General features: G+C 41.8%; 1 protein-coding gene across 1 annotated transcript; it reads left to right on the forward strand.

Annotated features, from left to right (window-relative positions):
* Positions 1-1784: 1784 nt before the first annotated feature.
* On the forward strand, positions 1785-27173 carry PLEK (pleckstrin). Its single transcript, XM_045549757.1, has 9 exons — positions 1785-1997; positions 12769-12924; positions 13139-13320; positions 14993-15084; positions 17188-17372; positions 18850-18954; positions 23160-23243; positions 24133-24202; positions 25555-27173. Exons 1-9 carry the CDS (start codon positions 1956-1958, stop codon positions 25689-25691), a joined length of 1053 nt encoding a protein of 350 aa, XP_045405713.1. The 5' UTR covers positions 1785-1955; the 3' UTR covers positions 25692-27173.

The raw sequence follows: 27173 nt of genomic DNA on the forward strand, positions 1-27173 counted from the left end.
GGAAATTCCTATTTGGCTATATTAGCCAGAGTTGGTGTCTGTTGAATGTAGCCAAAGAACATTGATTGGTGTAATGAGGAAAAGGAACTAGTAGGAAATCTAGTCCTATGATTGCTTCTATAATCTCTGTTGAACTTATTGAAAAGAGTTAGCCCTAGGATAATGGAGATTTACCTTGAAGATGAGGAATAACTAACGTTTACAGACACTTACTATATTCCAAACATTCTTCTAAATATTTACATGTATGTCTTATCTAATCTTCAGAATGACCCAATTGGATAGATGCTATAATATTATTCCCATTTTACAGATGAGAAAACTGATGGGCAGAGTAATTAACTAACTTGCTCATTTTCCTGTGATCAGATTAACATTTCTCAAAGTTTGTTCTATAGAATATTCATTTTTCAGAAGTGTGTTAGTTTCTTAGGGCTGCCATAACAAAGTACCACAAACTGTGTGGCTTAAAACAATAATTTTAATTTACTGTCTGACAGTTCAGGAGGCTAAAGTCTGAAATCAGGGTGTCACAGGGCCAGGCTCTCTATGATGGCTCTGAGGGAGAATCCCTGCTTGCCTCTTGCAGCTTCTGCTAGTCGCTGGCCAGCCATCCTTGGCATTCCTCGGCTTGTAAATCCATCACTCCAATGTCTGCCTCTGTAGTCACATGACTGTTTTCTTTCTGTATTTTCTCTCCTTTTCTTATAAGAACACCAGTCATATTGGATTAAGGACCTACTGACTCCAGTATGACCTCATCTTAACTAATTATATCTACAACAACCCTGTTTCCAAATAAGGTCACATTTTGAAGTACTAGGGGTTAGGACTTTTTGGCAAATCTAATTCAATGCATATCAAAAATGTTAACAGAAAACCTACCTAACGGGTACAATGAACACTATTTGGGTGATGGGCACACTAATAGCTCTGACTTAAGCATTCTAAAAGCTATCCATGTAACAAAAACATTTGTACCCCCTTAAGATTTTGAAATAAAAAAAAGTTTATAGAAATTGTTCAAAAAAGAATTCTGTGGTCAAAGGAATTTGGGAAACACCATTATATTATAGGATTCTTTGCTGTAGTACTTAGCAGGGAGGAGGGTAACTTTAATTTGTTAATCTGTGAGGGGAGTTGCCAAGCAGGGAATGTTACGTACAGTTTCTCAAAAACATGTTTGATTATGGACTTCGTTTTACAAGCCCACTGTGGGATTAGCGTTCATGTGGAACACCTTTCTCATGCCCCGTGGGATGCTGCAGCACCCTCGTGTTGTCCCTCCCAGGTCTTCTGGTTTTACCTCTTACCTGCGGTCCCAGCTTGAACAGCTGCTTTTCTTCTCTGAGCCTGAGTATCCTTTTCTCTAAGACAGGGACAATAATACACTTTCCTTATGAGTTTCTCGTGATGACTTAACCTAAATTAGGTAGGCTGAAAAACACCTGGTCCAGTGCCTGGCATGGAAAGAAAAGAAACAGGCATTCACTTAATAGTTAACTTGATTATGCTAACCAGACAGTTCTGAATTTCTTGGCATTTTTATTAGGCATTTCCAGGATCTCAAAAATAATCCCTAAATAGGACAATTTCCACCAATAAAGTTTCTTGTTCATCTTCCTCTTCCTTTCATCAGTGTTTTTTTTTTTTTTCTCTTTAGGGAAATGATTTTCTTTATGGTAATAAAAATTTACCTTGGGTAAATATTCAACCCAACCTTAATTTTAATAAATCTCCAACGTTAGCAAAGAATGGTTTGTTAGCTCTGCAGTTCCTTATTCTGATCTTCCACCCCAGTGAGGGGAAGAGGATGTGATCATGTGCTCGTAGTGGAGGGGAAATTGTGAAAGAGACCCGCTGTAGAAAAGGCAGCCCACAAGCACCTCGGCTCTCAGAGGAGGTTGAGCTGCCGGGACAACTTGTCTGAGAGTGGACCTGTCTGTCCATCCGACATGGAACCAAAGCAGATCAGGGAGGGCTACCTTGTGAAGAGGGTGAGTAAAAGTGCCACTTACAAGAGGGTGGGGAAGACCGGCTGGGGAGGACTGGTGTCCAGTTTTTTGCTCCCCTTACTCATTTTAGGAATGGTTCACTCTGAACCTATTGGGTTGGAATAGCAGAGCATGGCAGCCTGTAGAATGTGGGGTTTGGCAGGGGGAATACATATTCCGGTGAAGGGTAGTTAAAAAACTGCCTTCTGTTTCTTAAGGGTGAACTAATCCTGCTCAAGCTTCCTCACGGTTTGATTTGATGGGTCTGAGAATTCCAGACTGTAGGGTCTGGAAGGTGGGGACTTTTCAAGAGCCATACGCACACATTCTGCCAAAAGACTCAAACTCCTGTGCTATAGAGTTTACTTGGAGAGACTATTCATTTGTTATTTAAATTCTGCCACCGCTTGGGGTTTTTTTTGGAGGGGGAGAAAGGATAAAGTGATTAAAGATGAGTTGATATAATGATACAGTAATTATAGATTATTTCTTGGGCCATCTTCTTAGAACTGATGCATTAAAAATCTTATCTTTTTTATTGGGCTGAAATTTCTTCACTCACAATTCTTAGGAAATTTGTGTAACATGCCATCAAGGTTGTAGATGCACCATTTTAAAAACTAGAATATAGAGATTCAAGTTTACTCAAAAATGCTAAGTCCCACTGGTGTTACAAAAGGAAAATTGAGTTTTGTTGGCACTGTTGGTCTTTCTTCTGATGCTGGGTGTGTGCAGTGGGTGCTGAGTCGTTGTGAAACCCCCCAGAATGGTGAATTCACACGTAGGGCCTGTTGGCATCCTGTGGGCAACACCCAGCTACACAAGCGTGCTCGCACCAACCCAAGTGAGCTCAGTGTTTCAGAAGTGAACGGAATTTAGCACATTCCTTCAGAGGCCTAGCTTTTTAATTGAATGAACATGAGACTTTGTTTTAGGCCGTTCATTTGGGGTTAAATAGCACACATTGGTGCCTGATTCCGTTTTGTTTTCAGGCTGAAGGGACCTTAGGTCAGCTGGCCTAATTCCCTCATTCACAGAAGACACAGACCCAGAAGGCTCAGCAACTGCCCCAGGTCACATGGCTGTGACATAGCTGGGACCAGGAGCCCACTCTCTGACTCTGGGTTTCTGACCTATGACACTAAGCTCTGTTCAGCACCCCTGCATTTTCTTAAAGAAAATTCAACACATGGACCACCATGAGTCGTCTTTAACTCAGGCTAGTTTTGAGCCCAGGGCCTTGTAAAGCAAAACCTTGCAGCTGGTTCATTAAAAATCTTACTTGTTGATATTCTTATTGTTACAATTAATATTGACAATTTAATTCTAAAAACATGGATTGCATTGCATATGACTCATGCACAGAAAACAATAAACGATAACAAATTAGAAAGGGTCATTTTGTTTGAATAAAACACCATGGCCCCAGGGAAAAATTTTTTTCTAGTGTGGCAGTCCACGTGTTAATCTAAGTTAGGGTTTATAATGTATTTGTGGTGGTGAGAGTTATGAGTTGGTGCTGGAAAATAAATGGACACTCCGTGGGTAATCCCTCTGGCTAGCCATACTTTGAAACAGCCTTTGGAAAAGACACACATCTGCACAGAGGTCTATGTAGATTCCTTGCAATAGACACCAATGTGCTCTCTGAGAACCAATAATAACTAAAATTGACTTATTTCTTTCCTGATCACTTGGGCTAGTATCCTGAGAAGCAAGTAAATGGAAACATTTCTGCAAGGTTTTTTGTTTTTGTTTTTTAAAAAATTAGAAGCATCTTGCAATGAAAATTGCTATTATAAAGTTTGTATGTTCATATTTTAAACTCCCAGAATTACAAAGATATGAAGACTAAGTCTCTAATAAGTCAGGCTGTCTCACTAGAAGGTGGGGATGATGGAGTCAGGGTTATGAAACATAAGGACTTAAATGTTTTTAATCAGGGAGAGTAATTCTCACAGATTATGGCCTGTAAAAGCCAATCTAGAAAATGTACCTGGAAGAAAACATAGTGAAATTTCATACTGATAGTTCTACACTTTATATCTTCCTTAATTTTAATGCTTATAATTTATATTTTTCCATAATTTTTGCATTTTTCTCTGGGACCTCTTGAACACTCTCTGATGTAATGCCTTAACATTCTCTAATTTGGCACCTTTAAAAAATGTTTGGTTCAGAAATATTCCCTTTGTCAGATGCAGAACTAAACCCAAAGCCAGAATTTCCCAATAAGGTATTAAAGTTCTTAACTTTTTTAGACATTAATAGATTTTAGACACGTATGGATTGAAAACTATATATATCAGAAATCTAGCACATAGTATGTGCTACATAAGCTACATAAGACACTGATTATTAGTATTAGTATTAATATACACTTCAGTAAACAGTGAATCCCCTCCTAGATGCTAATGGGGGTATGTACTGGTTCCTGGGTTGGTGGCCAAGTTAATCATGAAAAAAGAGCCATGAAAATCTTTCTCTGACAAGACTGTTAGGAGCCCTGGCTAGGGTTATTGATGTTAAACATGACAAGTAATAATAGATGAATCTTTCCTCCTTCTCTTATGCAGCTTAAGATACCTGGGTAGTAATAAAGAACATCTTTCTCCTATGTCTCGTTTTATGAAATAATTTTATTGGAGGTAAGATATTTTGGAAAGAAAAAAAGTACAACATTAGAATATGCTGGTGCAGTTTTGTCAAGTCAGAACTCTTGGGGTCAACAGTCAATGGCGCTAACTATAAAGTGTTTCTGCTTTTTTTCTGTGCAAGAGAACTGTCCACATTTCACAATTCAGGTTTCCTCTTTTGCCTCCTGATGAGATCTTTACATAAAGATGATGGTTAAGAGGGGGAGGGAAAACACATGATTCTGTCACTTTCCACCGCTGTCATTCTTAATAACATCCAGGTTTCCCTGCCTCAGTCTTGTCATTTTTGATTTACAAGAAAGTGCTTAGAGCCAACCATGTAGCAGCTAGCTGCTATACAAATATGACCTCATTTAATCCTAATCACCTTGTGCGATCCCCATCTTACAGATGAGAAAACTAAGGCTCAGAGAGAATAAGTGACTTGCTCACAGTCAAATAGCTGGTGAGAAGAAGACTTGGGATTCAAACCCAGGCCTGCCTGACGGCAAAGCCCACCATCTCATGGGTCCTGTGCAGCATTCTGAAAGGCAGGCTCACCCAAGCCAGCAAAACAGAGATTAGATGAACTCCCTAGTGCCAGAGTGGGGCCTGGACAAACTATTGTGGGAAACATTGGGTTTAGTAACCTCGGCCTTCCTTTCTCTCTGATTAGGAAGTTACTTTCTAGGCAATAAACATATTTGGAAGGTCCTTGAACACATACTACTGAAATAGATATGTTTATAATCATAGCTGTATAATAGAGAGACAGGAACAAATTACTTGCCATAAATAACCTAGACTCCTCCAAGTCATTTTTCAAACTAATCTCATTCCAAGAGGTTTATGGAGCAAGCTGTCGCTTCCATGTCAACCAACCCAGCAAGCACTTCATGCGGCAGGATGGACTCACAAGAGTGGCTTAGGGATTTGGATGTCCTGTGAGGCTGGGAGAAAGCACGGGAATCAGGATGATAGAAAGAGAAGGACAAGTGGCTGGAGCAGGAAGGAAAAGAGCTGTTGCAAGCTGAGGTGGAAGGGGAAAGTCTGAGGCGAAAGGGAGAGGAGGAGAGTCAGGGGGCCGCCTGGCCCAGGAATTCTTCCCTGCAGCTACGTTGTCTTCTGAACAGGATGAAACAATCCCCAGCGATTTGTATCCATTGATTCATCATCATTGCAATAGCTACATATGTGGTGTTTGCTCTGCAGCAGGGACAGTTCTGAGCATTTAATGCATTAATGCATTTATGTAACATACTTATAAAGACCCTACAAAATGGGTACCATTATTATCCTTACTTTACCGATGAGGAAATTGAGATACAGAGAGGCCAAGGACCTTGTTCAAAGTCACACAGATGATAAGTGGCAGTACTGATTTGAAACTCAGCAGTCTGGCCCCAGCAGCACACAGAGCCTTACTACTCTCCGTGTGGCCCTCGTGGGCTCATATTGTGGTGACTTTCTTTTCCAAAGCGCTGTTGCTATGATGGGTGGTACCCAGAAGAACCTCATGCCAGAATGACTCTGCAGTGTTACCCACAAAACTGTACTCTTACCTGTCTGTATGGTTACTATTTCTTGAGTACCTACTACATGCTAGCCACTATGCTAAACCTTTAAGTATATTATCTCATTTAATATTTACAACAATGGGAAGTAGGCACTTTGTTACATTCATTTTACAGGTGAGGATACTAATGTTGGGAAAAATTAAGTAACTTGCCTAACATCACAACTTGGAAGAAGCAAACTTGAAATTTGAATCTAAATCTAAGACTCCATTCTTCAGCCCTCTGTACCATTTCTGTATTGCTTATTTAATGATTTTATTGAAAAATTGTCTAACCTGGAAGAGTTTATTTACATAAAAAATATACTACTGAATAGACTAGTTTGATTACCTTCAATGAGTTTCCATAGGTACAAAACAACCACTTGTTTGGGATGTTATGCAGTGATTTTATGAATCAGTTTGGAAAACTGGAAGGTATGATTTATGATGTAACAGAAATAAGGGCTTAATTGAATGCAACATCCACTTAAAATAACACGTCCCATGGGTGTGGGAAAATAGGTAATAGTGACTCATAGTTCCGCTTTAGTTAGATACATAGTTTTGACCATAATGTAATTTTCCTTTGAATTCTAGTCATACGTCAGCAGATGAAATGAGAAGTTGAGGGAAAGGGGAAGTTAAAAGTGGTGTCCTCACTTTATTGGAATTGTATGGCAGGGGTTCTAAACACAAACATCCAACTTCCCCAACTCTCAGCCACTGGCTGTGGAGTCTTTCAGTGAAACTGGACATACTGAGGAAGGCGCTCTCCAATCTGCGCATTCGTCACACTGACCTGGGGGTCACGCTCTCCCCTGAGAGCTTGTGAACTGTTTGAGAGGAGAGACTGGATCTTGCTCATTTTTATACCCCCAACACCCAGGCCAGTGTTTGAAATGTAGGAGCTGTTCAATCATTATCTGTTGAAGGACCATGTCTCAAAGAAAGAAACTTGCCTAAAACAGACTCATAGAGACCAAGGAATCAGGGTTCCATATTATAGTCACTTTTTAAGTATTTAAAAAAGTCATTTCCGACAGGGTACTCCTTTTTAGATGATTATGTAAAATGTGTTTCTAAGATTTATTATTTCTTTTGGCTTGCAAGTGTGGCTCAAGTGTTAGTGGGAGCATCTGGAAACAGCAGAGTAAGTGGAAGCGGAGCAGTGGGCCCTTTGGAATAGATGTGTCGGATCTCAGTGCAGAAATGGAAGTTACATATGTAATCGAACTTCTCCTCTATGGCCTGCATTTCTTTTACTGATCTGTTGACAAGCATATTTGAATACCTCTCTTGTCAGGGAACTCACTAATTTAATTTTCTCCCTTAGATTATGCAGAAACTGTTTTCGTGAAACCTCTACCTATTGGTACTACAAAACAATCTAGCTGTTTCACATCTTTGAAGATAATTCTCATCCGCTCCGCTTATCCCTTTATGGGTTAAAACCCAGCCAGTTCCTTCAACAATTCCCCAGGAGAGATGATGCCACCTTGGTGCTCTCTTTTGAACAGGCTCCAGTTTATCTGCAGCTTTGAGGGTCCCTGGACTCAACGTAGTTGTCCAGGGGCACCTGATAACCATAGACTTTCAGGTAGAACAGGTAGCAGTCAATGAGTACTTACTTACTATGTACCAGATATTGATTTAAGCAATTTACATGGATTGATTTATTTCATTTCCCAACCACCCTAAGAAGTAGGTATCACCATTTCCATTTGCCAGATGAAGAAAATAAGATTTAAAAACTTGCTCAAGGTCACATTGCTAGAAAGTAGCAGAGTTGAGATTTGACCCTGAACTTTCCAGCTCCAGAGCCCATGGGCACCTGCTGGCTTTATTTAAAGTTAGAGCTCGTGCCTGTAATCCAGCTACTCTACTCGGGAGGCTGAGGCAGGAGGATTGCTTGAGCCCAAAAGTTTCAGACCGGCATGGGCAATGTAGCCAGATCCTGTCCTGAAAAAATAAAATAAAACAAAAAGTTAGGATATCATGTTCCTTGCTTTAGATCTTTTGCTTTTATTTATGCAGCTCACAGTGAGTTTAGGTTTTTTGACAGCCCACTTCAAACTGCTAAAACATAGAGCTCTTTTATTTTTCACATCTTTTTAAAAAGATTTTAAAAAGTCTTTTAAAAATATTATTAAAGAAAAAACTGTATCTTATTATTTTAATTTGCATGTCTTTGATTGCTGTTGAAGCAATACATTTTTATGTGTATTGGACCTAGATATTTCTTCTTTTGAAAATTGCCTGTTTATACTGTTTGACCATTAAAAAAAATGTAAGTGTTTTGTATATTTTGTATTGATGATAAAGAGTTTTAAAAAATATATTAAGGATATTAACCTTTAATCATATGATAATATATTGTAATTATCCATGCATTTTCATTTGCTTTTCAGTTGTTGCAATTTTTTTAAATGTACAGAGGTTCATTTTTTTGCATGGTCAAATATCTCATCCCTTATTTTGGTGTCATGCAATGTCAGACTGTTATGTGCTAAATTATGCCAGTCCCATGATGATGATAAGCTATTCACTGGGAAACTTTAAATCTGACTCAGCATCTAAAACCTGCTCATTGCAGACAAGTAATTTTATAGGTTTTGGTGTATAATGGGAGAAAATAGACACATGCTATACATGCATGCCTACCTATACACACACACACACACACACACACACACACACACACATATATATGGAGGTATATCTCTCCATATAGCATATGGAGATATATATGTGGGTTTATGTGTGTGTGCACGTGTGTGTATATATTTCCATTAGAGTGAAATATCTAGCTAAGTGGTCTAAAGAAATTGATCCAGATTCCAGAGTTATTCAAAGTTATGCAAGAACCAAAATGAAGACAGCATCTGAAAGGAAGGGAAAGAGCATAACACTGAGAATCAGGAGACCTGGTTTCTAGCTCCACCTTCACATTAACTGATCAGGTGTATTAGGCCAGTCACTTAACTTGGCCTTTCATTTTTATCTATATGATGAAAGTGTCAGTAGATGATCCTAAATTCCTCTCTGGTTTGGACATTCCATGACCACACATCCAGGTATGCTCTTGGGTGAGCGCTAAGAGGGCTGGGGCCAGAAAGGGGAAAATATAGGGATGGCCTTGGGGAGGTGCTGCCAGGTTATCGAGTGGGAAACTGGTGGCTGCAGCAGTGTCCAAGAGGAGAGAGAAATCACCCCAATTCTACCATGGTAACCTAACTAACCACTACCTAACCTGGAAGAATGTTTAAGTGTAATAAGTGGTCAGATTTCTCTTATTTTATAAAGTATTAGCCTCCTAGTTTGACTGCACTAACACTTTTCCAAATTGGATGTAACATTTCGCACTCCTGCTAGCCATGTATGGAGTTCCAGCTAGTCTAGTTCCTTGTCAAGTCTTACTCTTCTCCATCTTTTAAAATGTTAGGTACTCTAGTGGGTGTGAGGACGTATCTCATAGTGGTTTGAATCTGTATTTCCCTGACACATAATGTTGACCACTTTTTCATAAGCTTTTGGATATCTTCTTTAGCAAAGTACCTGCCAGACACTCTTTGTCCATTTAAAAATCGGATTGTTTGTACTTTTCTTATTGATTTGTAGGAACTCTTTGTATTCTGGATGTGAATTTTTCTAAGATGTAAAACAGGCAATTGATTGAGATTATTTTGTGTGTTGGCATAGCACCTGACCTTGCTCATTTTTTTAAAAAGGAAATAATCCAGTGTTAGTCTGGAATAGCTATTCTGCCTGTGTGGAAAAGAGATAGGATATTTTAATTTAAAGAATTATTTTAGTAGCTCAAACCAAGGAAATGTTTGGACAAGCAAAGTGATAGTTCCACAAATGTTTATCTTGGCATAAATAGTCTTCCTTTTGGGCAACTGGACCTTTATATAGAGGCCCTTTGTATTCTGAGATAAGCGGCAGGATCTGCTGGGAACTGGATGATAATTCTACTTTGTGGTGGTCATGACAGAGTGACATCATGGGTCAAAGAATAGACCTTCCAAAGCCCTCCAAAAATATAGACCAGAAAGAGAGACTTCTTGATCTAGTCAGAATTGGTTAATTTATTGCTAACGGGGCAGGTGGTGTTAACCCAAAATGAAAATTTTTTAAGTAAGGATTTTCCTAAGGGCCACATTGATGTGGACAGACTCACTCTGGCATCATAAAACATTTTGCAAGTGATTTTTATACAAACCAGCCATGCCTGCACACAAGGCTGCTGCCTGAGTTTCCCCTCGACATTCGTATTCTAATAAATCAGATTAGCCCAAGGGACGGAAGCAGTTGCAGCATGCAGGCCCATGGATGGCCTCCATCCCCACGGGAGACAAGAATGTTGGATTGTGACGCTTTTCCGTGAGTCCAGCCTCGGGCATCCACGACTGCTCAGTCTGAGTTGGCACTTGATATAGGGTATATTTGCCATTCCTGAGTTGAACTGAACACAAGGCTTGGGAGCAGAAAATAAACCACAGAAAGGCAACCTGAAATACACAAGAAGAAAAGTAGAGAGATCCATACTACATCCCCTTGGTAAAGGTCCATGAGGGGCTTATGGGTCAATTGTATTAAATAGATGTATATGCATTTTATCTTAACTTTTAAAAAAGTCCGGCAGAATGACAGTCCCCTTCTCCCCTGAAGGCTGCTTTCTTAAGCAGCCTGGTCATACAAATGCTGGCCTCCACCCCGGCCAAAGCTATGCTATTTATTAAGTCCTGCATATGTTTATAGAATGCCATGTTTAGAAAACATTGCTATGTATTATTGTTTCTATTCTTATGTTAATAATTTTTATATCTTCTTTATCAGTCTTATCTATTCATCAACACATAATATGATTTTAATTACAACCATTCATTCTGCAAATTATTTATTGAGCATCTGCTAATATCATGGTGAGGTAGGTTCCTGCTCTCCTGGAACATATAATTTAGTGGCAATTTATAGTTGACAGAGTGTTTTTATACATTTTATGTATAAAATATACATATGTATGTATAAAATATATATACATTGTATGATGTATATATGCATTGGATGCATATAAGTATATACTTGCATTATACACTTATATATACATATTTCATACATTATCTAAGCCTAATTATACTTGTTACTATGCTGTAAGATAGAATTATTGTTTCCTTCTTAGAAAAGAATAGAAAGAGGATAAAAGAACAGCTGTTTATTGTGCTGGAAAAACAAAGTATTGAAGGCATTTATACGTGGCCATCTCTCAAGATATTTAATAATACAACCTCCCATTTGTAGAGCACATTTGAACTTACAAAGTCCTGTTCACATTATTTCACTTAACATGTGCTTGAAAGCTCTGAGGTAGTCATTCTTATACCCATTTTTGTGCTAGGAACTGAGACTCCACGAGGGCAAGTGCAGTAGGGAGGAAATAGAGCTTAGCTAGATTGTCTAAAATTCAGCAATTTCAGCAGCATTACAAGGTCTTAGAAGCGAAGGGAGCTTTGGGGTATAACGAACTATTATTTCTACCCATCTTTAGTGAGTCATATTAGGTGGTTTGTAGACCATATTTTGAAAAGAGCCTCCTACATTTTGACTTTAGAATATTTGACTCTTTCTTCAATTCTGCCAAACCCTCCCAAGAATTAAAATTTCTAAAACAAAAATAAAAAACCTTTCCAACCAAATACCAAGGATTATTTTGTCTATTTTTTTCTCTTCAAACTAGACAGTTAAGAATTTAAAAATTAACGAAGACCAAAAACATATGAACTATATTTTAAGACATGGTAAGATGAAGTTATAGGAGAAAGCCCGGCCGACAGTTCTTACACAAAGCAGCGGGGTGAGAATATTTATATGAGGTTGTCTCTTTGTGATTCTTAGTGATGTGAACTGAGCGTGAAAAGGGAGGTACAGGAGAAATTACAGCAGAAAAGAGTCTGGGTGGGGACGAAGTAGACAATAAGAAGGACTGGTTGATCTTCTCAGTGAAGTGTGATAACTGCTGACACTTGGCAGTTTGGGAAATAATCTTTTGCATTATTTTAATGAACATCCACTGTATGCTCAGTATCATGAGCCAATGAAAGTATCTGATAATGGCATTGCCATGGAGAAGAACAGATAACCACACCGAAGACAATTAAAGAACTATATAACACAACATATAACAAAGTTCCAGAGCGTGTGGCACAATCAGTTAGAAAAGTGATGGTGACCCTGAGACCAGGGTGGGTGGGTGCCGTTTGGGAAGCCTCATCAATGAGGTGGCTAAGCTAAGCCCTGAAGGATGGGGAGAGGCTAGTCTGGGAGATAAAGGGGAGAGGGGAGAGTTGGGCGAGGGCATTCCAGAGAGTGGGGTCAGCTAGAGCAAAGGGCAGGGCATAGAAATGAGATAGGCACCCTAAAAAGTCACTGATTTGAGAGTGTTTATATTGAAGGAACAGAGATGATGTCATGAAACATTTTTTAAGCCAACTCTAAGAAAATAGAGAATCTCTCCTCTTAGGAAGAAAATACAGTTCACAAAGATCCCTGCTCATCTCAGCTCTTTTTGTTGTCATTACAGGGGAGCGTGTTCAACACCTGGAAACCCATGTGGGTTGTATTGTTAGAAGATGGAATTGAATTCTATAAGAAGAAAAGTGACAACAGCCCCAAAGGAATGATTCCCCTGAAAGGAAGCTCCTTGACCAGCCCTTGTCAGGACTTTGGCAAAAGGATGGTGAGTTGACATCATCGGCTGCAATGAAACCCTGGTCAGGCACTGACCTCTCAGTCCATGTGTAGCTTACAGTTCGTTCCACCAGCCCACACACTCCACCCTGGCTTTTGGGTCTCTTTTGGCCAGAATGGGTTTGGGTCAACTGCTCTGCTTCATGAAGGGCCTTGGCCCCTTGAAAGGAATCATTCCTAATGGGATGTGTTTTGGTTTTTAGTTTGTGTTTAAGATCACTACAACCAAACAGCAGGACCACTTCTTCCAGGCAGCCTTCCTGGAGGAGAGAGATGCCTGGATTCGGGACATCAAGAAGGCCACTAAATGCATTGAAGGAGGACAGAAATTTTCGAGGAAATCCACCAGGAGGTCCATTCGACTGCCAGAAACCATTGACTTAGGGTGATTTTCTGTGTTTACTTCTCTCTACCCCTTCCTTTTCTCTTTTTTCCTTCCCTCTGACAGAGAAAAACATAACAGATCCTGCTCCAAGGCTTGATGTCTTGGCCCCCTCTGAAGTCTGTATCCACTCGGCCAGGTTGAAACTGGCACTTGGTGCACTAAGATGCTTTCCTGGGTCTGAAGGAGCGATCATGTCCTCTCCAAAGCTACCAGCTGAGGAGAGGAGGCTAGTGGAGTATAAATTCTCTCATATTGGGTAACGGAGAGAAAGATCAAGATGAGAGAGAGAGAAACTCATCATTGCATATATGAAGTAACCATAATAAGTTAGTTTTGGCAAAAATAAAAAAAAAAAAAAAAGGCTTTGGGATCTCTAGGTAGGAAGGAAAAGGCAGGGGCTATGTATCCAAGCAGGCGAGGTTTCAAGTTCAAGTTCGTGCATTCACAGTGAGGAAGGGCCGGCCAGGGGGAACACCCATCCTGAGTGGAAGCCATTTGTGCGCTGGTCGGGTTTAACGGCCTCTGACGTTGGCTGGCTTGGAATTGCAGGCGATGGCTGTAGCCTAAATGTGGTCAGAGGCCAATAGGTAGATCTAGCCCCTGACAGAGGCTGGGAATGGGGTTCCTTCCTTCCAGAATGTTTCACGTTTCACTTCTCCAGTCACATGAACTCTTTTCCCTAGGAATCTCTTTCTTCCTGCTAGTTTTGCTTTTATGTTGAACATTCTCTGAATCAGGAGCCCTGACGAAAAGAATCCCATACTGGCTGCTTAAAATGTCCAACAAGAACTGTTTCATGGGTGGAGGGAGAGGCCCTGAGAGGGGACTGAAGATACCCCTTCCAGTGACTCACACAAGATTTGGCGTGTCACGGAACTTCAATAAAGTTTGTGCACTGAGCTTAGTGACACCGAGCAGCTTCCCTCACCACGGAAGCTTTTGGTAAAAACCCAAGAGGAGGCACCTGGTCTAGTTTCAGCTGCTGACTGGGGACATTGAGTGACCACATTCCTGGCCAGGACTGTCAGAACTAAGTGGGAATGATGCTTGGACTGTGGGAAGCCACGGGATACATGAAACTGGTCTTCTGTTTTGTTACTTAGGATTTCTCTGATGAGGCTATTTTTGCTTTATTACTTCAAGGGCAAAGATGAGAACTTCCCACTATGTTGCCTTATAGCTTACCCTTTCAAAAATAAGAGATGAACTTAGTAGAAACGTTGACTTTCTTAGAGGCAAATGTCTACAACAGATGGTCTCTTGAAGACCTTTAAAAAATTGGGACACGAGGATTGAGGGACCTTAAAGATCTATAATGTGTGGAAAAATGGCTCCGAGAATCTTTCATCTTGGGCACCTAACTTGGGGCAACTCTCCATCTCAGGTACCAAAAGTTAAAGCAGCAAAGACTTTAATAAATTTAACAGATGTTAAGTACTTTGCTAGTCCATTTTGCTCAATGCAATGTGGGCCACAGTTACACAAATATGCATGCTGCCCTTTAACTACTTATGATCTGGTGGAGAGATTATACTCTGGGGACCCAGAGTGGGTGCAGAGGGGTGGGAGTTGTGTTCATGGGCAGTGTCTGTAAGGTGACAGCTCCTGGGGAGAACTCACCATTCTGAAATGGTCCCCATTCATCCAACTGTTTTTTTTTAAATCTCTGCAGTGCCTTGTATTTGTCCATGAAAGACACTGAAAAAGGAATAAAAGAACTGAATCTAGAGAAGGACAAGAAGATTTTTAACCACTGCTTCACAGGTAAAAGGACTTGCAAGCCTGAAATAGGGCAAATGAGGGAGTTCTTCAGCCTCATGTGTGTGTGGGGGGGTGTGTGGAGCGTGGTGGGTGGACGGGGTCCCAGATGCAGACTGGGGAGCATGAGAGTGGGGCTTGCTAGGGTGAAAAGGGAAAGACGAGTAGAAGAGAACTTTGTTGTTCAAGATAATGTTTTGGAAGTTCCAGCTAAATCAAGGTTTTTTTATTTTTTCTTTCAATAAATGGCATTATGTTGAGAATTGCTAGAAATAGACACAGAATTGGGTAAGATGCAACCCTTGCTATGATAAACCAGGATCAAGGCATACAATGTAAGATTTAAATGACAATATTAGGGATGTCAGAGGGTCCACAGGGTTGGACAATAAGTTTTACAAGTTTAGGTAGTATAGTGTTTAAAAACATGTTTTTTGGAGCCAGACTATCTTGGTTCAAATCCTGGCTCTGCAAGTTACCAGCTGTAAAACCTTGGGCCATTAACTTAACCTCTCTGTGCTTCATTTTTCCTGTCTATAAAGTGGAGACAATCACAGTGCACCCACTTCCTAGGCTTGCTGTTCAGCATGTAGAACAATGCCAGGCCAAGTGCTACGTGGTGCAAGCTCTCAAGTGGTTATTATGATTTAGAAGATCCCACATTTTTTTTTCACAATGAATTCTATGAGTTTAGAAAAGAGGAAGAGCTCAGGGGCTTTTTGGGTTTACAAGATTGCTGTGAGGTTTAAAATCTGAAATGCAGTATCATTAGTTCACCCTTGAAAAGAAAGAAAAGTGGGCAAAGCCTTTCATATATGACGTTCGTGGAAGGCTCACTAGCCCACTGCTCTCACTCCTGCCCTGAGGGTGCAGCCCCCACTGCTCATGTGTGGATAGTCTGGGACTGCCAGGCTGATATGTTGGCTCCCTCCCTGGGTACGTTTGTAAAGAACATGCTGTTTTTTATTTTATTTTTAAATTTTTTTATTGACACATAATTGTGCATATTTATGGGGTACAATTGATGTTCTGATACATGCACACATTGTGTAATGATCAAATCATGGTAATTAGCATATCCAAAGCCTTATACATATTTTTGTTGTTGTGATAAGGAACATGCTGTTTTTAATACAAAGCTTCATCATAACCGGCTAATAATCCAACTTATGGGTTGATTTCATTTTATTCTCCTTGCAATCCCCTCTTGAGGCAGAAGGTTGATTAAATGACTTCTCAAGGTTACTGCTAGACCCTGCGCAGGTGTGCCGATCAGTGTGGGTGATGTCATCAAATTCTAAATTAGGACACCGCATCCGACATGTTACTTCCTATTTAAAAACTTGCAATGACTTCTCATAGCCAACTCTCTTAATGTGCCATTAAAGCTCTCCCCACCCACCCTGTGCCTTCCTCCTCCTCTTGTTCTCTTTTGCCTTCTTTCCACCACCCCGTCCCCTGCCCCATGGGGCTGCTTCATGCCTGTGTGCATCTGTTCACGCTGCTGCTGCTCCTCCTCGGCTGGGGCTGGTTCCTTGGAGTCCCTGCCTCACATGCTTGGTAAATACCCACTCATTTGTGAAGCCTCTGCCCAGTGTCAGTTCCTCTATGAATTTCTTCCTGACCATGAGTGTGCAGCCTCTTCCTCCCACCCTCTCCACCCCTTTCACGCCTTCACATTTGACCCAGGAGTTCCACGGTACTGACTAACATAGAGCAGGGCCCTGGTTGCAAGACTGACTTATCAGCCACCTCGCCCTTTAGATTCCCTGAGGGAATTTCCCTAACACCCATCCGAGTATCTAGCACCTAGTAGGTGCTAAATAAGTGTTTGTTCATTAATGGAAGAAATGAGTGGGTTAGTAAAAACGATTTCTTTGATGTATGTGTTGCTTCTTAAGTAGCATGTAGATGTTTTAAAAAATCCTTTACATTGTTTCTTTTGTTTCTAGGTATCTAGACCACTCATTTTGCTTTCTCTTTCTTGGAATAACAGGGAAGATGAGACAAGTCAGACACTTGGGTGCTCTGGAGTCAGTTCAGGGGTGATTGTCCGTGGCTTTTTCTTCAGTACAGAGAGTTCACTTTCCCTCTGATGGTCCCACGCAGGTAGCTGTGTCATCGACTGGCTGGTGTCTAACCGGTCTGTCCGGAATCGCCAGGAAGGCCTCATGATCGCCTCTTCACTGCTCAATGAAGGGTATCTGCAGCCCGCTGGAGACATGTCCAAGAATGCAGTGGATGGAACCGCTGAAAACCCTTTCCTGGACAACCCCGATGCCTTTTACTACTTTGTAAGTGAGAAAAGCTACCCATCTCTTCTCCCTGTAATGGGGGCCTGCCCTGGGCAGATTGCAGGTGGATTTTCAGTTCATAGACACAGATGCAAAAGAAAGGGCCCTGCCCTACAGAGTACTGTTAGGTGGGGGTCCAGGGAAGGTCAGCCATGAAGAATAAGGAAATACCTGAGGCTCCCAGGCCCATATGAAGCTTCCACTGCTCCAACATGCTCCATCCAGACTTGATAGCTGCTCCTCCACAACACCCACCCCATCCAAGTGAGCTTGTTAAAGGAAACTATTGTTTACTTGAATAATTTTCTTTATGTAGACTTTTTAAACTTTACTGTATCATATCTATCCTTATTCTAAGCAATAATTCATTTATAAAAATTTATTAGGCCCTAGTCCATGGCAGGTACCCTCCTAGACAAGATCAAGGAGATATAGAGGTAGAGGGTGGGAAAACAGGTAAAAACCCGGCCCTCACGGAGCTTCCTTTCCAGAGGGGCATCTATAAAATCACAGGTGTGATGTGTTAGTTGTATTTTTCCAAATGTACATTAAAATATCTGACTCAATACAAAATGTGTTTATCTGTGTCACCTCCTACAATCATCTTTTTATTGTGCCTCTCCTGGTATGCATGCCCACTGAAGACTGGGAAACACTGTGTTACACAATACGAACCTAACCTTGGGCCAGGTGGAAAATAAGCAACAGTGGATTCTTAGGGGAATTTTGGTAGTTTCATTTCTATTTTGGATCAGAGTGCAGAAGTTAGGAAGCTACTTAAGAGAACCACCCTTCTTACAAAATTGAAGTGAATGCCCCAGAGAGAGTTTCATTTCACTTTGAGGGAAGCTCTACTGTTGATTTGGTTTTCTCCCCTCCCACCACCCCCTAGACCTTAGACCTGGTTGTTTATAGTTATTTAAGTGAAGGATTCTAAAAATATCCATCACAGAGGCTCCTCTTTCTCTGTATGATTCATCCTTGCCCCCTCTTGCTGAGTGAGTCCCAGTTCCCTCCTGACTTCAGGGGATGAGTCTGGACACATGCTCTCAGTTTTCTCAAAGAAGGGGCTTGGTGGCAGAGGTTGAGATGAAGATACTATTGCTTATGATAAATCAGCCCATCCTGCTTTCAAGGATGTGGCCACAATGACCCAAGAGAAGGAAAGTTTTGAAGGCAGAAATGTGCATGGTGAGGAAGATGGAGCTAAACCTATGATCGAGCTTGAGGGACCCTACAAAATAAAAGAATATTGACAAGATCATACTTGAGTGGAGACGAGACAAGAAACAGTCTCTAAAAGCAAGTGAAAGTAGGAGGGGAACCTGGCTAGCCGAAGACAACCTCTGAAGTGTGGATTGGGATACACACAAGAGCAGAAGGAAAAGGAGGAGCTACCCTAGCGGCTGGAGGGGAGGTGGAGATGGAGATAGAATATGTACTGGTAAAGTCAACTTGCTGTTTGATTCCCCAACAGCCAGACAGTGGGTTCTTCTGTGAAGAGAATTCCAGTGACGATGACGTGATTCTGAAGGAAGAATTCAGAGGAGTCATTATCAAGCAGGGATGTTTACTGAAGCAGGTGAGTGGTCACCACTATTTCCTTCCAGCCTTTCCCCCTGACCAGGTCCTTCTGATTTCTAAATTACGAAATGACATTTAATTTGGCCAGTAGTTGAGCAGAAAATGAAGCCCACAGAATGAAAGATGCATGAATAGCTAAGTAGATGATTGAAGTGGCATTAGGTCAGGAAGACTGAGGCAGGTAGTGCAGCAGATGCCCCTAGAAGTAGGAAGATGCCTCTTGTATCAACACCATGATACAAAAAAGATGTTTCTAGAAAAATATTGCCCTCTTCATTGGCTGGAGGAGATAAATTGTCTAAGAGATGTCATCTGAAAGACAGAGGGGTAGCATGGTCAAAGTACTTCCGTTTTGCCTGTCCCTCCTCCCTTCAAAGTAACAAGGAAAATGGGACCAGGTCACACCCAGAAAGGGAACATCATATACCGTGGAGAGCAGTGCCATTCTAGGCTGTAAGTAGGCCATGGTGACACCATAACAAGGGCATGCCTCAGGCCAGCTCCACAGGAACAGCAGGCAAATGTCAAATCCAGACTGAGGGTGTGGACACAGTCCTGGGGGGAAGTGCAGGTGTCCACAGGTACAGGCCACTGTCAGTCTGGAAGGCAGGAGTCAGTTACCAGGTGCCAAAGCCCGCAGTGATGCCAAGAGGTAAGAGAACACATGGGCTGTGCCAAGCAGGGAAGCCAGGATCAGCACCTGGTAGAGGAAGAAGTGGCAGGAAGACATGGGAATTTTCAGGGGGAAGCAAATTGATACTAGCACATGGTGACATAAAAGGCCAAGGCTGCTTTACAGGGCCAAGGTCTTGCCTTCCTGGCTGTGCTTAAAGGCACTGCTCAGTATATAGTGGAAAGAACTTCATTTGCTGTAAGGAGATTTTCATGAATTCACTGTCCATATGTCCCTAGGGACTGAGAGATTTGACTTACTTCATATTAGGACCCTATAAGTTCCATCTTAGTGATTAATGGGATGGGCAAGGAGGGAAAAATCAGACCAGAGCTTATATTAACATTTACAAAGAGGGACTTTGGGCTAGTGGAGAGTAGGTATAGACATGGATTTTGAGTTTCACTGGCATGTGACTCATTAGAATGGAAAACTTACCTTCACATCAGCTTTTAAGAGAACAGTATTCTAAGAAATTTACAGCAAGTATTTAGAAAAAAATTGATGGACTATCCTAATATCTTTTTATGACAGGGTGACCAGCCAACTAGATTAAAGGGAAGTCCTGGGGCAGGGCCAGCCTTATACAGGGAAGGCTCTGGCAGTTGCCCGTGGGCAGAGTTTGCCCATTGCCATCTTCCCATTGGTTCTGCCAAACAGTCCTATGCTCCTTGCTCTTTGCAGGTGCTAGAATGTGGCTGTTAAGACAAGAGTAACTTGGGAGGCAATTTCATTATCTCCTTATTTAGTTGATTCCTTCCATAATTCTGTACTGTTATGAGCTATCTTGAATTAGTTGATTGGTCAAGCCCTAATCTGGAGTGGGGCTCTTTGAAAGCTGAGGATAAGTTTTAATAAGGGGTAGATAAAGTGTAGACTGGACTGGAGCCATGTCTGAGCAAAGCACCCCAGTTGCTGGAGACCCTGGATGGTCAAAAAGTAGCTGTGGGTAATGGGTGCTCGTGTGTGTTTTGCAGATAATGGGGACAGGAAGTAAACTTACTTATGTGTTTTCCTTTGCCTTCCTCTACATGGCCTTTGACAGGTTCAATTTAGCCTTCGCTAGCCCAGTTGGTGCACATTTGAATCTCCCAGGGACTGTTAAAGTTGCATCCCAAGAAAATTAGATCAAGGTCTGGATTTTTACAGCTCCCAAGTGATGCTGATGTGTGAATCACCTGGAACCTGAGCTAGCTGTTTTCTTAAAAGCTAATTTATCTTATTATCAAAATACAATAATTTAAATAGTCATCCTCAGAAGCTTCCTTTTTACATGAAGAATTCAGAAACCTACGTGCATTCAGGAATTTTGTTCTTTTATAATATTCTTTTCTCTATTTTTTTTTAAGCAGGGGGTGGTGAGCAAAACTTTTCTATTTGAATTGTCATTCCTTTAATGTTTGTAATCTCTTAGCTCAGTGGTTAGTAATCCTGGTTCATGTTAGAACCACTAGAGGGAATTTTAAAATATTGTAAAACTTAAGTTCCACAAAAAGTAAACCATGCTGGGAGTGGTTAACCTCCACAGAAGGCTTCTTACATGAGAAAGGACACCTGTGCTCCACACCGCACAGATGGGAGTGGCTGTGTCCAGCTGGAGGCCATCCACTGCTCCTCTTTTTCTAGTTCTCTCATCCCAGAGGAAATAATTCCAACTGGCAAATGTAGCAAGTTTGAGGATGAATAATCTTGGATTGTATTCAATATAATCCCTTTTGTTATGACAATGCATAAAATATCTACTTGTTTAATATCTACATATAGATTCTTTCAGGGAGAGGGACAATGTTGTGTCTATGTTTATCTTGCATCTGCTTCAGAGTTTAGCATCCTTCTTTATAATAGGCAATAAACACTTGTAGAGTGAATTAAGTTGAATATAAGCAGATGACTTCGATGGTTCAGCAACAATTTTTGGAAGCCCCAGGCACGCATGCATTCCTTAAAACCCCTCAGGAAATGCCCATGAAATGAATGTCATGACATGACATAGCAGACAGAAATATTTTCTCTCCTGGCATATGACTCTATGGGGTTCCTGGCTCCATACTTCAGGCAAGTAAAAGGTTCTTTGGCAATGAGCTTCTTCACCAGATATTTAGCCAAAAAGCTTAGGCCCATTCCTGAAAGCTTCCTTTAAACTCCTCTGGCCTGGCTTTATGAAGGAGGCACTGTTTGCTAAAACCACACATTTCATTGCTTTCAACACAAGTGCAATAAAAAATGTTGGAAAATTTACATGTGTACCTGTCAATGTGGGGTGCTTTAAAAAATGGCAAATAGTATTCTTCGTGTTGGCAAAGTAGAAACTATGTATGTATCTTCTAATCTAATAATTTTTTTGGCTTCTGAGTTTGAAGTCATTTGAACTTTTTGTGGGAAATTATAGAATCAGCTTTACCGTGACATTTTAAAATCTACTATAAGCTAATCGAAATAACTCGGTAATTCATGGCAATTACAAAGAGATAGGAAGCAGCTTTCATGTGCCAGGCTCTGTGCTGGGCACTGGGGAGCAAAGATAAGCAAGACACAAATCCTGCCCTTACAACTCACAGCCTAGACAATGCCAGTGTCTAAGCCTACGGGGAAAGGCCAAGTCCTATTCTTCTTCTTTCATCATGGCTGTTACAGCCACATTCATTTCCATTTCCACTGCTGCTCCCTGAAGTTTAGTCCTAATAAATTAAGGCCTGGATTGTTGCAATTGTTCCCTAATGGCCTCCTTTTTACTTTGTCATCTTTCCCCTGGCTTTCCTTTCATCTAACCAGCTGGTCCATCCTATCTTTTGTCACCATATCACTTTCCTAAAATGTAATCTTTTCACTTCCTAGTCAAAAGCCATCAGCAGCAGCCCCCACCTTTCATTTCCACTAAGTCCGTGTCCACTGGTCCAGCCTTGCCTCTGCTGCTCCTCATGACCCTCCATTCTGGCCAGACTGGTCTTATTCTTCAGTGCCAGAATATGCCTTGTACATTCTCACTTACGCTTTTGTGTTGTCAGTAGTCTTCCCACCCACCTTTGTCTCACCCACCTAAATCCTGTGTGTCACCCATGGATAAATGCAGGTCTGTATGAGGTTTGCTTTCACATACAAAGCCCACAATTACATCTCTCTCATCTAATGTCTTTGAAACCCATTATCTATACCACTTATTTGATTTGGGCATTTGCTATTTTATATTTCCACAAAGATCATAAATTCCTTGAAGAGCAGGGCCATGTCTTAAACCCCTTTGTGTCCCCTATATTTCCTAACACAGTACATTGTACAGAGTACTGTCTTGTATCATATTAAAACGGGAAGACAATCATTGGAAATAATTTAATCCATTCATTTCATATAATAATGTCCAAATTATTAATTGATGATAGTGCTATCTCCCTGACAGACATGGGTCAGAGTTAGTATTTCATCTTTTCTTTCTCTATTCACTTCATTAAAGACTTACTATGTAGGTACTTTGTATACAGAGTGATGCTAGGAACTCATCATTCCTTTTTTTTTTATGTCGATCCTGGATATAGGGGCACAGGAGGAAAAACTGGAAAGTGAGGAAGTTCATTCTGAGAGAAGACCCCGCCTACATGCACTACTATGACCCTGCTGGGGTGAGATTCTGTGGTTCATAAAGCCATTCAAATAGGAGCCTCCGCTGCATTTAAGAGCTGGGCTTCCCATTCCCCGTTCTGCTCTGTTGATATCCCTTTTTCCTCTTCACACCCCACTTTTTCTCTCCCATCCTCCTCTACCTTTTCCTACCCGCTTTCGCTGCACAGATCTGAGATCTTGGGTCATCGAGGCCAGCATAATCTCAGGGATGGAAGAAAATATCACTATATAATTTGTTTGGTCAACTCAACATAATTTTTTTTTTTTGTTTGCCCCAATCTGATATTTTCAGGAGAGCTCAATCAGTCCATCATTCTACTTATGCAAAAATGTGATCATTCCTCATCCAGGCCAATTTGGATGAAAGCATTATTTAGGCCCAGCAAGCTGGGATGTTGATTGTTTAAGAGGACTTTTTCCTCAATAAAATGAGCCGCCTGTAATGTGTAACGACATCTCTGTCTGGGTTGGGTCCCCAGCCTCAGCTTGCAGCACAGGGCCCTTAGACCCCCTCCTGTGAGGGCTATACTGCTGTGTCAGGTGCACGGGGCTGAAGAGCTCTGGAAACATGCAGAGCTTGTTTATTGGGAGCTTCCTTATTGGGAGACAAGAGCCTCTCTACCTCCCCTGCCACTCTCCTCCAGATGGAAGCCCAGATTGACTTGCGCCTCCTCATCCAGCCTACCTGGCCCCACCGAAGTGGAGTGTGGAGGATCTGGAAGGACCCTCGATCTAGAAGGAGCTTTGTTCAATCTCTTTCTGCTCTTATTTATTTTGGGGTCCCTGACTTATACCAGAGGGAGTCTTTGTGGCTTTTGCACCAACAGGAAAAGGTATATCCATACACTCTATTTTGCAAACATAACGAACAACTCCTCTCTCCTTTAGGGGGAAGATCCCCTGGGAGCAATTCGCTTGCGAGGCTGTGTGGTGACTTCGGTGGAGGCCAACCCAGATGGTAAGATGAGTTTCTGTGTGAGAGAGGTGTGTCTGCTCAGAGTCCCCTCCCGCACCTGAGCATCCTGAGCCAACATCAATCCATCCATCCATCAGTCAGCAGAAGCGTGAATGAATTTACTGTCTGAAAACCTCGGAGAGACCAGGAACTATTTATTCTCTCCCAACTGCTGCCTGGGCTGTCCAGGCCTTGGGCAGTTAGCGTGGCTTTGTGGGTGTCTCGAGTAAGTCCATGAGCAGAGCTCAGAAAACCCATCACTTCAGACCCGGCTTAGATGGGACAGCTGTCAGCTCCTGACACCTGTAGTTCAGCATGTCACTCCTTAAAGGAAGTTTTCACATGTCCGGACCAGGAACTCTCCCACAACAAAAGGAGCTTTGTGCCGTGAGGCAACGTGGGGAGAGGAGAGAGCACCTGGGCTCCAGTCAGGTCCCTGCTGGCCAGCGAGCCTCACGCCCTTCAGTGAGTCACCTCCCTACTCTGGATCTTAGTTCCTGCTCTAAAAGTGAGGTGCTTGCACTCGCTGACCTCAGGTCACAAGTCTATGATTTGGTGCGTGGAATAAACGTGTGGGTGTAGATTGAATTCTCAGCAGCTGGGGAGAAATGGTATCACTGGGGAGATGTGCTTTTAACGTACAAACCCTTGCCATCTTGGGTTTATGGTGTGACAGAGGTGGACAGGAAAGCACCACAGCTGCGAAATCTAGATTTTTTTTTACCAAGCTTGAATCTGCCCACCCCCTCGCCTTGCCTCTGAGAATTATGCTTTAGTTTTGGGGTAGGGAGCATGTTGTTTTTTAATTTGATTTGTGATGTTTTAAGTCTTGTCACAGTATTGGCCAATTTATTGCCTTTTGGTCTGTCAGCAGAAGCTCTAACTTAGCCCTTGATAAAAACTAGTTCAAGCTCTACTTGTGGTCCTGGTGGTAGGTCTGGTTTTGTTTGGTTTCTATATAGATATAAATAGATTTTAAGGTCAGTCCGTGGTTTATGTTATGAACAGAGGAAAGGTACCCATTAGACACTACTAGAGATTGCTATTGGTATGTAAAGATGAGAAAGTTAGTTTGATTATAAACTAAGAAAGAAAATGTTTCTCCTTGGGTGTTTTACTTATTTCTTAAAAATAGACACACACACTATTATACTATGTATCTATCTACATGAATACTATATATATAATTATGCAATGAGTTATTCTATAATTGTACAACATATGTTTGCAAACCACATATTTAATTTTCTTAGAACACTGGGAGAATAGAGATTTAAAATGACTTGCAGAGGAGAGTGGACCAAGTGGCCTGTCTGCTGTCTGTGTGCACTGCCATTCCCTTTCTTTTTCCCCAGGCAAGAAGAGTGAGGAAGAGAACCTTTTTGAGATCATCACGGCAGATGAAGTGCATTATTTCTTGCAAGCAGCCACCCCCAAGGAGCGCACAGATTGGATCAAAGCCATCCAGGTGGCCTCCCGGACTGGGAAGTGAGGGCACGCCTGCACTCGCAGCCCCTCCTGAGGGAAGTCCACGGATAAGCTCGGTCCAGGACCAGCCCACTGCTGTGACAAATCCACAGAAAGGGCCCAGGATGGGAAGCTTTCATCTGCGCAGGATTATGAATGTGATTGACCACTTGGCACAAGGATTCCTTGCACTGCATTGCTCACTGCAGCCTCTCTGGCCCTCTCAGTGCCCCCCAGATGGACAGGACAAGCTGTGTGGCCTCTGCAGGCCGCTTACCCTCTCCAGCCCTCAGGGCCTCCTCTGAAAAATGAAGGGATTACACTAGGACATCCTTAGCTTTAAAAAAATACCCTGTGGTTCTAATACCCAAGGAAGTGAAAGCGTATTTAGCTGTCCTGCAGGTGTCCTTCCTTGGTTAAGTCTTGGCCTTCAGCTGTCTTCAAATGTGCCCGAACCTGAGACAACTCTTCCCTTAGAAACTGTTGCCGATCTGTCCTAGGAGTACTAGGTATAAACTTCTTTTGTTCTCTTTAGCCGCCTTCCACTTGCTCTCAGCTATGAGATCATGTCACAAAATGAAGGCGTGCTTTCTTCTTCCTCGTCCTACCTAGACACGTCCTGAGAGCGGCGGTGGCTCTTAGAGTGATGCTTTCTATTACTTTTTACTGCTGGGAAGGTTATGTCTTGTGGGAAAAAGACCCGGGGAGGAGTATTGAACTTGGACTTGAGGCTGATCTTGAGAGGGGTCTCCCTTTGTTCTTTCCTGAAGTCTGTCTCTACTGTAGATTATAATCAGCAGGGGGACCCCAAATCTGTGAGGTTCTGTTTTATTTGAGATTTACAGAAAAAATGGCTAGACAGGTTCCCTCCACGGGTGGGGGGCCCGGGCAGCTGCGGAGGACGGAGGGGCTGCACTACAGGCCGGCTCACAGAGATGGTGCTGAAAGGACTCAGATCTGCGCAGAGCTACTGCTGGTGGCCATTAACACAGTGTCGCACCCTCTGTTCTGCATTTAGGATTTGGTTGCTGTGCCTGAGCTTGAGGCATCAGCAGTAGCAGCTCCTGATTGGGTTCTAGGGGGCCTAGATTGAAATCGGGAACTTGTTTACAGTTTTGACCTTGACCACTAACTAGTGATTCTTCTCCAAAATTGAGAAAGCAAGCACACATAGAACCACATATGTGTGTGAAAGTGTACTTTTTCAACTCCAGATTTTTAATTTTAAGGCCCCAGTAAGGAAAGGAGAATAGAAAATTTTTCCTGATTTTTATTAATTTCTCTCTTGCCTTCCCTCAATCCCCCTGCAACATTCCTGAGGCTGTTCCTGTTCCCAGATTGTTTTATCAATGGCCCAGAGGTAAAGGGCTATCTTTTTCTCTGATTCTTTAGTAGGTTGTCTTCATAGAATATGCACAATAGTTTTTCTACATTCATTGTTAAAAATATTTATTAAAATTGTGTTAACCTTATGTTTTGAAATAAATAGGACTGTGTTTAGTGCCTT

The sequence above is a fragment of the Lemur catta genome, chromosome 4 (genome assembly GCF_020740605.2).
Source record: "Lemur catta isolate mLemCat1 chromosome 4, mLemCat1.pri, whole genome shotgun sequence".
In the NCBI taxonomy this organism is placed as follows: domain Eukaryota; kingdom Metazoa; phylum Chordata; class Mammalia; order Primates; family Lemuridae; genus Lemur; species Lemur catta.